The sequence below is a fragment of the Dipteris shenzhenensis genome, chromosome 4 (assembly GCF_047967505.1).
Source record: "Dipteris shenzhenensis isolate YYH24624 ecotype China chromosome 4, Dip_SZ_1.0, whole genome shotgun sequence".
In the NCBI taxonomy this organism is placed as follows: Eukaryota; Viridiplantae; Streptophyta; class Polypodiopsida; order Gleicheniales; family Dipteridaceae; genus Dipteris; species Dipteris shenzhenensis.
The window spans coordinates 14,860,364-14,873,428 of NC_141599.1; the positions used below are offsets into that span (position 1 = coordinate 14,860,364).

General features: G+C 45.0%; 1 protein-coding gene across 1 annotated transcript in view; it reads right to left on the reverse strand.

Moving 5' to 3' along the window:
- The window catches only part of MLH1 (MUTL-homolog 1), a 102,404-nt gene that overhangs the window by 32,817 nt on the left and 56,522 nt on the right, over positions 1-13,065 (reverse strand). Inside the window, exons 7-8 of the mRNA XM_087373158.1 lie at positions 8,940-9,038; positions 8,708-8,774 (exon numbers count right to left, since the gene is read on the reverse strand). Coding sequence (XP_087229284.1) covers positions 8,708-8,774; positions 8,940-9,038 — 166 coding nt within the window. The remainder of the gene's footprint in view (positions 1-8,707; positions 8,775-8,939; positions 9,039-13,065) is intronic.

Consider the following 13,065-nt stretch of genomic DNA (forward strand, 5'->3'; position numbering starts at 1 on the left):
CTCTCCACTTATGGCTACTATCCTAGAAGCTTGGGCCAGCTTCATAAGTACTCTTCAGAAAATTCCCCCCTTCTCTCTAGAAGAGATTGATTTGCAGACTATCATAATCTTTCATCTGTAACTAAGGTTCCTAATGTGTCCATTGCAATTAAGGTTCCTAATGTGCCTACTGCAATTAAGGTTCCTAATGTGCCCAGTGCAATGTTAATCGCCATGTGGGAAATCCTCCTTCTACAACTCCAAGCTACCATAAACCAGAGGATGTTAGTCGGCTTTCTTTTACAAAAATTATTTTGGCTTTTTGGCATTTGGGAAATTTGAATGACTATTGGAAGGGATGTTATGCTTAGGTTCGAAAGATGGATTCAGGAGGCAGTATTGTCACTACAACCATGACAAGATTCATTAGATTGTATTATTTACTTAAAAGAACATGTGAATGATAGCATACTTGATGAGCATGGCAAAACAATTGGCACTTCTCATTATATGCAGTGGTCCAAACGAGAGAGAGGAGCTGCCTTCTCTGTGGGATCCTAGAAAGCTTTCAAAAAACTTTCAGAGGATTGTAAATTCCAATTGGTAAGTCACTTCAAAGGAAGTGCAAGGAAAAAGAAAGAAAGAAATAAATTTTATTAGGGTCTTCGGAAGACCGATGGGTCTATGAGACTGAAAGAAAACCTGATACAAACCACAGTAAGGGTGGAGCTACTAAACGAGCATCATCACCCGTGCGGAGTCCTAAGTTTGATCATACATAGTCAAATACATCGGGGTGTGACAATGAAAAGGAAAAAGATTGGAGCAGAGCGGAATCCTCCGTATGTCATGTCACCCTGGCTGGTGCGTAGCCGGTGATGGGACGCTGGCGTCTGTCACGGGATGCCATGCGTCTCGATCTCCTAGAGGAGCCTCGACGCAAGACCAGAGCCACCGTGACTCCCGTGGGACGTGTCCCGAGTCTAAACAATGACGAGAGGTCCCCTAGAGTGATATGTCTCCCCTCGATGCCTCATGTGTTGTGCTACGGTCGTCGGGTCAGGGTCTCTATCACGTCTACGGCTAGAGACTGGACAATCAATATCACTCGATGGGAAGAACTCTGTGATCCTACTCTGAGAGGTGTCTCGTGATGTGGCCAAGCCATGTCGCCTGAGTAAGTACTCTCTGTATCTGACCCCCTCGTGAATGAAGGCCACGAGGCATCTCTGATGTGGGTAGGCGAGGAATTTGGAAAGGGACCCGAAGCCGTCTCTGAAAAGACAGTGGTAGCAACCTCGGATCTCATAGTACACTGGGCACCTGAAAATAAAATGCTCCTCCGACTCAACCCCCTGACAGTCGGACAATGTGCATATGCGATGCTCACTGTACCCCGGTGGTGTGATGAATCCCTCCTCCGAAATACAAAGACAGTGATCTCTATAGAAGCTCAGCTTCACTGGAAGCTCCCTCGGCTCCAACCAGGTCCTAAAGGTGTGTAGCTGCAGGAGATCCTCTCGAATGACCTGGTTGGTGTGTGGCCCGATCAGGATGGTTAGTGGGAGTATCGGGGGGGCATCCAAACTGTACTGAAAAGGAGGTATTCTATCGATGTGAAACCCCAGTCTCACAAACGATCTATGAGTCCGTGCATACCAGCCTCACTCGTCTCCCTCTGCTGCCAACCTCATGGAGGAATCGAGAGCCAACCATGGCGACCTCTGTCTCCCTGATGTGCAGTCCCCATATGATCTAACCTAGTGTAGATATGTGATGGTCTGAAAGGCTGCATCTAGTTGGAGTGGAGAGGCACCAAACTCGGCCTGAATGATATGACGTGCTACAAACGGTTTCCCCCGGATCATCCGTGAGAGCATAAGGATCTGCAAGCGCTCCACCCGTGTCCACTCTATATCTGACATGTCAGGTCCCCAACAAGGGCTGCCATACATACCGGCTGGTCGGACCAAGGGGTCGAAGAGAAGAGCCTTGGTCCGAGGGTCCTGGAATTGGGAGTGGAAGCATTGTCTCTCTAGCCGAGCCAGTGAGGCGTATCCCCTGATCAGTCTGGCCTGCATCGCTGGTCTCATCGTGAAGATCAGGCCGGAGAAGATGACCCCCAAGTGTATGAGGATACGATCTCAACTGGTGACCCACCAAAAGTGAACTGCTTCTGGTGCATGTTTGCTCAAGAGATGTTCGGTGCATGTTTGCTCGAGAGGTGTTAAAGATCATGGCCTTGGTCTTGCCAAGGTTGACCTCGAAATCATGGGATAAACAAAAAGCCTACACTGCATCCAGGTGTCGTTAGAGCCCCTCGGGTGTGGACGATAAGAGTGCCACGTCATTGTCATCCTGCTTCAACATGTATCCACTTGCTTGGTACTATTTCTTTTTGTTTTTCAATAGTATGCTTATTAAGAAATGAAATGTTTTCCTATTGTTCAGTTACGGACAATGGGGACTAGGTCTAGCATTTGAGGGTGGACCCCCTTGCTTGGGGTTATGGGCATTAGTGACCCACAAGAGTGATGGCCTCTCTTTGAGAGGGACATCTGGAAACCACACCCCACCTGAGTACCCAAACATGGGACCAATCAAATGCACAAATTGCATGCTAACCTAGGAACCATTCAAGAGAATGTTCCCTAAGCTTTGGGTGTGGGCCTGGCAGCATGCCAAGAGTAATGGAGATACAAGATAAGACGACAAACAAATGAGCTCAGTATGGCTCAATTATGACCTTAGAGTACGTCAATAGATAGTCCAAGCTGTTAGGAACCCGTGGGTGCGATCATAATTGAATTCTGACAACTTTGAAATTTTAGGGTTTTTGGGAGTGACACGTGGCAGACTGCCACATGGAATCTGAGCTGGCAGGTCAGTCCACCTGTCCCACACTTGTGGCAGCATGCATGGCAAGTGGCAGGGCATGCAGGCCAAGTGTCTGGCCCCAAATCTGGTAGATTTGGGGCAGGTTGTGGGCTGTCCTCTTTGGGACTGCAGCCCACCAAAGATCTAGGACAAGTGTCCACCTTCCACTCTAAGCCTTGGGGGGGGGGGGGGGGGGGGGGGGGGCTGAGCCTATAAAAGAAGGCCTCTCCCCTTCATTCCCTACATGAAAAATTCGTCACTTTTCTTCTCTCTCCTTTTGGAGGATGCAGCAGAACCTCTCCAGCTCCTTGGGTGCAGCCAGCTTCTCCCCAGGCCATTCTCTCACCTCAGCAGCACTTTCTCTCTCTACACTAGCACATTCTCTCTCTACAGTTCCAGCCCCTCCTCTCCAAAAATCTGCCCCCTCTCAGCTCTTCTGGAACAGCAGCAGCATCCTCTCTCCTTCTCCTAGCTTGGAGCAGCCACAGCCCCTTTCTCTCTCCTGCTGCAGTCTTTCTCTCTCTATTGCAGAATTTCTCTCTCTACTGTTCCAGCCCATTCCCCTTGCAGAAATCTTCCTTTCTGTGCACCTCTGGAACAGCAGCAGCTCCTCTCTTACATCCCCTCCCTTGGGATTAGCATTAGCACTCTCTCCCTACAACTATCACTCCATAAAGGCTTTCTCTCTCTAGCCTACAGGCTGTTTTTCTAAGCTGTTCTCATTCCAGCCCCATTTCCACACTCTCCTCACCCAAGGTAGCTTCAGAGGCATCAAGGACTTCATCTACAAAAGGGTCAAGTCACGAAGGGAGCCTGTATTGTCAAGTTTATCTCATTTACAGCACTATTTCATGTTGTTTCTACTATCTTTCTAGAAACTAGTGCTTGCCTCTAGTGTTGGATGTAAGTGGTGATTGTTGCAGGCTTCTTCTTTGTGGATTGGGCAAGCCAAGAGTTGAAACCTGAGCTTGGAGTCCTCCTTTTTGTTGTCTACCTTGAACATATGCTCTTGAGTCTTGTATCTAGGTCCTAGGTTTTCACTGAGTTCATCAGTTTGGAAGGTGCATTGCACCTTGGTCTTGTATCTCCATTTTCAAGAATAAAGTGAGCCTTGATAAGGGGGGGGGGGGGCGTCTTGGCCCCTCAATCATATTGCAATTTCCAATGATGTCACTTTGTGTTTAAGCTGTATAAGTCTTAATTCCAGCTTAATTGCAAACTCTTAAGTTCAAGTATATGTGTTTGGCAACTCGCAATCATTTCATTCAAACGCCTCTGCAAAATCCGTTGTCTGAATTGATAGAAAGCACCGAGTAGTTTACATTGGTATCAGAGCTTAGGCAGTGGTCCTGTACTCTATGCTTTCTCTTGTTGAGTCTCTCCTTCATTGAGGCATCTTGTCATCATGGCAGCCAATGGACCTGACCCTCCTCCTAACCTGCATGAGTTAAGTGCTCTCTTGTCAAACATTGCTCAACAGGTTCAAGTGCTGGAAAGCAACCAAGCAGAAACTCATGACATAGGGCCCCGGCCCCAATCCCAAGGAAGAGGCCGTGCGGACAACACCAACTCCAACAAGGAGGGAAGATCATCCTCTTCTTCCCCTCCTCGAGTTAGACGGCGTCATCGGAGTCCATCTCCTTTGAGACGTCCACGGAGACGAAGGTATGCAAAGCATAAGGTACCTCTTGGAGATAAGCTCTTCAAGTTTACCAAGTACAAGGGAGAGGACAAGCCCGAGGTCTTGCTGGCCTGGATCCGAGACGTCGAGTATTTCTTTGAGGGGGACGAGTACGAAGACAAGGCGAAGATCCGGTTTGCCGTCCTGCACATGCAAGACCGTGCTTCACTTTGGTGGGCAGCTATGGTCAACACTGGACAGCAAGCCCACACCTGGAAGCGCTTCAAGAAGAACTTGATGAGGAAGTTCCTGCCTAAGGAGTTTAAGAGAGATACAATGGTGCAATGGGACATCCTCCACCAACGCCAAGAAGAGAAAGTCAGTATGTTCATCGTTTTTGGGATACTTTGTTAAAAGTTCAAGCATTCAGTAGAAAGGATAAAAAAGAGCAGCAAAGGAAGTTCTTTGCTGGCCTACGGTATGTCGTTCAGCATGAGGTGGACATTGCCACTCCTACTTCTCTTGAAGACACCATCAACATCGCCTTGAAGGTGGAGAAGAAACAGTCTTTCTCCAACAAGCGGAATGGCAGCAACAAGCGGAAGTCCCAGGGAACCTCTTCCAAGGAACAAAAGGGTAAGGAGACAGCAAAGGACGCACCAAAAGAGCAAAAGTCAGCCAGTCAGCCTCCTTCGAAGAAAGCAGCCCGCACTCTCAGCTCATTGTCTCCACAATAGAAGCAAAAGTATTACTCCGAAGGGCGGTGTTTCAAGTGTGGCGAGCGAGGCCACAACTTCTACGAATGCCCTCAAGCTGCCAAAAACAGCAGCAACAAAGAAGCAGCCCTCAAAAAGCCAGTTTTCGTAGTTAACAAGGTGGAAGCACCTCCAGAAAAGGGAGCTGTAAACGACACCCATAGTTTGTTGAAAACATGGGGTCAGGTAAAGGATCAATCCGCTTTGTTTTTGTTCGATAGTGGAGCTACTCACAACTTTATTTCTCATGAGATGGCACAGAACTTGGGGATAGCCCCAAAGGATAAAGGAGAAGCCTTGGAGGCAACTGCAGCCTTCAAGAACCAAGAAGAGAAGGTGTACCCCATCATCGGCAAGCTTCGGGTACACATCCAGGGGTACTTAGATCATCTACCCTTCATGGTGGCACCACTTCAAGGATCAGATGTAATTCTCGGCATGCCCTGGCATAGGCAAGTCAACCCCCGAATCGATTATGTGAAGAATATTCTAACCCTCCAACATAAGGGTAGAGATGTGAGCATTACAGCGGGAGTTTCAGGAAACACCATTCCTATGGTAAGTCATGCACGATCTCCCAATTTGCTTAAGAAAGGAGTACGTTCTTTTCTAGTGTTTGTATGCGATAAGCAACCAAGTGAAGAAAAGTCAGATCCTCTCACAAAAGAAAGATTAGATTTCCTTCAGGAATTCTCTAGTTGCTTCTCTCATGAACTTCCTAGTCACCTCCCTCCTGAGAGACCAGAGGATCACAAAATTGACATAGTTCCAAGGTCTTCACCTCCAAATAGACCCCCATATAGAGTTAGTCAATCTCAACAAGATGAAATCTTCAAGCAAGTCCAAGAACTCTTGGACAAGGGATTGATCCAACCCAGTAGTTCTTCTTTTTGCTCTCCTGTCTTACTAGTCCAAAAGAAGGATAAAACCTACAGGATGTGCATAGACTATAGAGCCTTAAACAAACAGACGGTTAAGAACCGTTTCCCGATTCCTCGCATAGACGATATCTTTGATCGTTTAGGAGGATTTGAAATTTTCAGCCGCATCGATCTTAAGAGTGGCTACCATCAGGTACGAGTTGTACATGAGGACATTCATAAAACAACCTTCCGAACCACATTTGGGCTGTATGAATATATGGTAATGCCATTTGGCCTTACCAATGCCCCAGCCACGTTCAATCGGCTGATGGAACGGTTGTTCAGGAACTATAAATAGTTCACTGCCGTCTTCTTTCATGACATCCTCATTTTCAGCAAGAATGAGGAAGAGCATAAGGAGCATCTAAAGATTGTATTTCAAATCTTAGCTGAAAATGCTCTTCACATCAATGAGAAGAAAAGTGAGTTCTTTCTTCCTGAGATTCACTATCTTGGTCACATTATATCACGCGAAGGTGTCTGTATGGACCCAGCCAAGATACAGACAATTGTAGAGTGGCCTGACTTGAAGAATGCCCATGAGGTAAGGTCTTTTCTAGGCCTCTACTCATATTACCGAAGGTTTATTTGGCATTTTGCTGAACTTGCAGCTCCTCTACATGATCTCACTAAGAAAAATCTGAAGTTCAGATGGACCCAAAAAGAAGAGGACTCCTTTAATGCTCTAAAGCATGCCCTGACTACAGCTCCTGTACTTATCATTCCTGACTTAAGGAAACCATTCCTAGTAGCAGCTGATGCCAGTGGCGATTGCCTTGGGGCTTCTCTTATCCAGGATGGTCATGCTATGGCCTTTGAAAGCCGACGGCTAAGAGATGCTGAACTTCATTATGATATCTATGAAAAAGAACTCTTAGCTGTAATTCATGCTCTCAAACTTTGGAAACATTATCTTTTAGGGATAGATTTTCTTGTAAAAACTGATCATGAAAGTCTTAAATTCTCTCGAGGAGTATTCCCCGACTTTATCATCAAGGACGCTGATGCCTGAAGAGGGAAGGAATGTTACGCTCAAGTCGAGGTAACATTACCTCGGAAGGGTCAGTCGACATTTCCCTTTAGAGGATCAATGTTTGTATTATATTTGTTTGGGCTTCATGTAAATGATCAAAAAGGAATCAAGGTCAAGGTCCTTGGTGAGGGTGAGGTGGTACTAGACTAGGTGGATCTAAGGCTAAGGGACCTAAATGCATGGAATGTGCCAAGGGGCAAATGGCTTTAATGATATCCCAAGAGAGGGGTAAAAGATGCATTAAGGAGGGACCCTAAAATGAAGACATGTGGCATACTAGATCCATCTAGGGAATTTTGGGGCTTAAGCAAGAGCTTCAACGTAAATAATTTTAGATGAGAAAGCTTACTACCACCGAGGTTGGCTAGGAGGTGATTTTGTGTGCCTGTGCCTGTGATTCAACGTAAAGCTAGGAGTAGGCAAGGTTGTGTCTAATAGCTTATGATCCAAACTGACTCCAATTTCTTGAGAATTTCATTGAGCCCTTTTTCTTGCTGAGCTTTGGGCATGAGAAGCCAGGTTTGAGAAGATCTTGAAACCCAGACTTCTCCAAAACCTTTGGCAGAGGATCTATGTTCATATCTACATATTGCATTCCTATTTCGAGAAGAGATTATTGTAATGTGGTTGGTTGTTATACAATTGAATTTTCTAGGTTTCATCCCATCCAAACTCTTAACAGATATGCCGATTATTGATTCTTCCTTAGGGGTCGTCTTCATCCACACCACATGCGGTCTAGCTCTTTTCTTTATTCATCTTTTATCTAAACCCTACCTCTGTGTGTGATTGTTGTTAGCTTTAGAAGTTTATTATTCAATTCCATGGCTAACTTAACTTTCAAGTTTTAATAATAAAGTAATTCGTTGGAAATCACTCTTAAGCATAAGCACAAGCACGACCTTTTTCAATTACCCGAACCAGCAATGTGCTACAGAGGTCACCAGGCATGGACACATAACCATCAGACTCCTGGCTGGACAGAGGCCTCAACAGTAGCTGATCACACCTGACTTCTGACAAGGGAGGTGCATATGCCAAGTGGAAGTTGCAGAGCATGGGACCCCAAGCCCACCCACAAAACGCTCGACCCATCCAGGGTACTGTCATTCCAGCATCACAACATCAAGACGCCTACAACTTCCACAAGTTTGTCCTCTGCAACCAAGTAGAGGCACCCGAGATTCATGTCCAACATGCTTTAAAGACACTAAGATTCTCAGTGGGACCCCAACCCATCCCACGTGGAGGTTCAATCATGTATGGCTGCCACTTGACACGTGTCTGGCTTTTCAAATCTCCAGTCTTTCCAGTTCTAGTCACATTAGACCTTTAGGTGTGTGATAGATACCTCTAGTTCCCCTACATGAGGCTTTTTCCTTGTGATGTACTTCAGACCATCTTGCGTGCCATGAATTGTTGCCTCAACCAAATACTATGGTAGAGCAAGAAAGCCATGTACCCTTCAAAAATTGGTGATCAAACCTGAACAGACATGTATTTAGTATCCAGATCTCACCAGGATTTTGGGTGGGACTTCCATCGTGTTCAATACTTGCCAATTGAGCAACTCCAGGGAGCATTGTCTGTAAAAGGAGTCATCACTGGTTACACAAGAATGGGAAAGCTTGCATAAACTACATATGCACAAGTAACACTACTCTCCTCAACGGACAATAAAATGGCCAATTTCTGCTTCTGAACTAAATCATTAAATCTGCAGTTGCATGAAGAAAAGCTTTGTAGCACACCTGAGTGTAGAATGTACGTGCTGTGTTTGAGTTTAGAAGCTTTGCTTCAACTGCCTTCTGAATACTGTCAACCAAACTTTCTTGATTCAGAAAACTCACCTAAAATACAGTCGCAAAATCAGTTACATAACAGGAAGTACTCAAATGCAAACAATTTTCTATTCACTCACGTATCGATGAGATAACTGTAAAACAGACCTCACACAAACTGAAACAACATAAAACTAGCCTGCATTTTGTTCCCCAACCAGGATCCTAAATGTATTATCAACTGCTATACAACAATCCTGCTTGCATCTTCAGCACCCAAAGGCCTACTCAATACTGTCAATAAAACTTCTTGATGCAGATAGCCCGCCTAAAATCCAGTCACAAAATCAGCCACCAAACAGAATACTGAAATACAACAAAGATTCTATTCATTCACTCATTGATTAGAGAACCAGGGCACAAACTGATTGACCTCACAGAAAGTGAAACAAAATAAAACAAGCTTCGGCAACCATAAACTCAAACATGTATTATCCACTGAAAATGCTATAGCAATCCAGCTTGCATCTTTGGAACCCAAAAGCACCTCATATCAAACCCTGATATGTATATCACTTTGAGACTTCGTAAAAATGCTTTCCCTTCCGAAAACAAAACAGCTACAATAGACATTGAAACATAAGGCAGCAGCAAGTAAAGAAAACGGTGCAACTGGTAGCTTCTCCAAGGTAGACAAAAATGTTGACGAAGGGCACCATGACAGCCTCACAAACAGAGAAGCAATGGGATACTTTGCTTGCAGTTCTCTGATCTCGGCAACAGAGGGTGCCCATAGTAAGTAGTTTGGCTGTGAACAACTCCTGCGTGAAGCACCCAAAAAAACAAGCCTCCTTCCTCTCTAGGAGACGCCACCACTGCTGCTGGATAATACTTGCTTCAGGCTTCTTTGGTTGCCACTGTTGTACAGATACCCCTGGTAGTTGCTTTCTGCGATAACTGGCAATAAGCAGATATAGGCAGGCGACTACAACTAACAAAAGCAGTATGCTGAATGACGGCTAACAAGGCTACTTGGAGCTACGACAATGTCTTGCAGCAACTTGGTGAAATTTTCCAAGGATAGAGGGAACTCAGAAAAGGCAACAAATGGCAAAAATGAGAAACCGGGATACATGACTATGCTCTGATACCATGTTACAGAGGAGAGAATGCGAAGGAAAGCTTGCCAGAGGGATGGAAAGATGAAGAATGATGGAGGAGCACTCAAGCGGAGTCAACACATGAATGGGTATTGACTATCAGCCTTATCAAACAATGCTAAGGTGATCCACACACTACAAGGGGGGGTGACTGTAGGAAGCAAGTCCTCATCCTCTAATCCAAATCCTATCCATGATCCACCTCCACATCCACCTATCACATGGATGTGGATTTATACCACTCCAATCAAATTGATGCATAAACCTCAACATTCTACAGACATACGTCAATCCCATTCACCCATCATACAATGCCAAACCTTCACCAATACACAAATACATGGCGAGCTCATAACTATTGCCTCTCTCCGCTCTTTTGTTGACTGATGCTATCCTCCACCTTCACCCTTGCCTTCATCCTAGCTAGTCTCATCCATGGCTATGATCTGAGTCTTCTCCCATTGGTGGAATTTCCTCCCTTCAGACTCGTTGGTTATCCTCCAACCTCCCGTAGCCATGCTGCCACTCCGTCTTTTAATCACTTCGGTGACTTTTAGGCTGCACCATCCTGTGACTCATCGGTGCTACCTTTATTTGTTTACACATACATGCATGCATGCACACACACTTTTTTTTTGTGAAACCAGTAACTATATTATTAACTTGAGATCAATGTACATGATATTAGACTCCAAAAGAGAGCCTAATGGAAGAACTCAAAAACAGTCAGAAAACACTTAAAGGTAGTCGCATCCAAGTCCCTCGCAGCATAGCTATCATGTAAAGATTGCTTGAGGGACAGTCTCAAGAAAACATATGCCTGAGGAAACTGTTGTCCCATCCTAGAATGCAATCTCTGTGTCCAGATAGTCCAGAGTACCCAAAAGCAAGTCCAGTGAAAGAAAAGGAGGAATGGAGACATCTGGGATGAGAAGCATCCAAACATCCAAAATAGTTTCCCAAATCTGATAGAGGGAAACCGAAGCCGCAGCAAATGAGAAACATGAGTGATCAATAACCGAGAGTGCGGACAAGACCATAACAAATGGGGAACTGTCTCACGGTGATAAGAACAACGGGGGCAGGAAGAGGAAGCAATGCGACATGCTGCCAATTTCACCCCAATGGAAAAAGCTCCCACTATACATCTCCAAAAGAAAAGCCTCTGTTTCAATGGCAATTTGGCTTTCCAAATTTTCTTGAGTCGTGATTGCCACCAAGATAGAGGCCTATCCAAATTCCAAAGATTGTTGGCATGGTTATCAATCCATGGCGGTGGAAGAAGAAATCTGTAAATCATCAAGGAGGCCAGATTATGCATTGAAAGCGAACAGGTAGCAGGGGATAAGGAAGTCAGATTCCAGTCCAGCAATCTGTCCTGTACAAACAGTGGAGGCACAGGAACAAATGGCTGCAACATAGTTGTAAGTATTCTCCAAATGGGCCCATGATGCAGACCCAAGGGGAATGTCCTGCAAGCTTGTGGGAATGAAAGCACATAACCATGTTGATCCACAACATCTCCGATAAATCTTATGCCCAGTTTCATAAGATTATATGCTTTGATAGGCGCCTATAAAGCAAGAGGCGATTCAAAAACCTTGCTCCAATGGATACTTTCCAAGCGAAAAGAATTACCATGATTGGAAGAAGCACTTGTCCATTTAGCATAAGAGAGAATTCTCTTCCAATCATGAATAAAAGCAGTAGAGACAGGACAACCATGAAATTTCCCCTGAAATGTGGTCATGACTGCTTCCCAGTGATCTGTAATCCAATGCCCATATGCATGGGACGTCATGTTTCCACACATAGCTGCTAACACAATAGCCCATGGCTGTTTTTGCTGAAAAAAATTAGCAATCATAGTGCTCTTTCTTGCCAGCATATGAAACTGAAGATTGAGAATATTCAGTCCCCCATGAGTCTTAGGAGAGCAAACAGCCTGCATGGAAAGAAGTCGCAATGCCTTTTTGTGAGATTTGCTTTTCCAAAATATCTCCATAGCCTGGGGCATATAGGAAGCCAAATGCAGGGAAGAAGAGGCAAATAAAATTGCACGTATGCCATAATGATAGACTGGACTATCCGAAGTCGAACATGTAGAGGCCAAGTAGACAAATGCCAGTATTCCAGCTTCTTGTTGATCTTTTGAAGCACCCATTTGAGCTGTTGTTGACAGCCAATGGGATATCCTAGATGCCTCACAAGAGTGTGGGAAGGGAGGATGTGGCCAGGCCAGAGAAGTGCATGCCAATCAGCTTCTTTCAATGCTAAAAGGTTAGATTTCTGAAAGTTAATATGCAGTCTAGCAGCTATGCCAAAATCATTCAGAGTATGCATCAAGTGAGAGAGGTTAGTTTGAGAATTCCAGGGCATGAAATATGAATCATCAGCATATGCCTGTGCCAGAAACGACTGTGCCCCTGGAATTTGCAAGCCATGAAGCTGCCCTGTAGTTGTGAGATGGTCCATATGCAACAATAATGGATGAGTAGCAATCGCATATAGTAGCGAACTAAGAGGGCAACCTTGTCTCACTGAGCGGGTCATAGTCCATGCTCTTGACAACCCACCACCAAGCAAACACTACGCAGTGGCATGAGAATAGAGCCAGTAAATAATGTGGACTAGCCGAGGGCCAAATCCCAATTTGTGCATAGTCTGAGAAATAAAATCCCAATGGACAATATCAAATGCTTTGGCAATGTCAACTTGCAGGAATGAGAACATCTTGTTAGAATATTTGGCATACTCAATTGCAAGCAAAGCATTGGAGATATTATCAGTAATCTGTCTTCTGGGAACAAACCCATACTGCCTAGGATGAAGTCCTGCTTGCAAGATAAATCGAACCCTGAGAACAATCATCTTGGCAATGAGTTTGTAAATGACTGGCATAAGAGATATGGGTCACCAATCAGCCATTGTCTCAC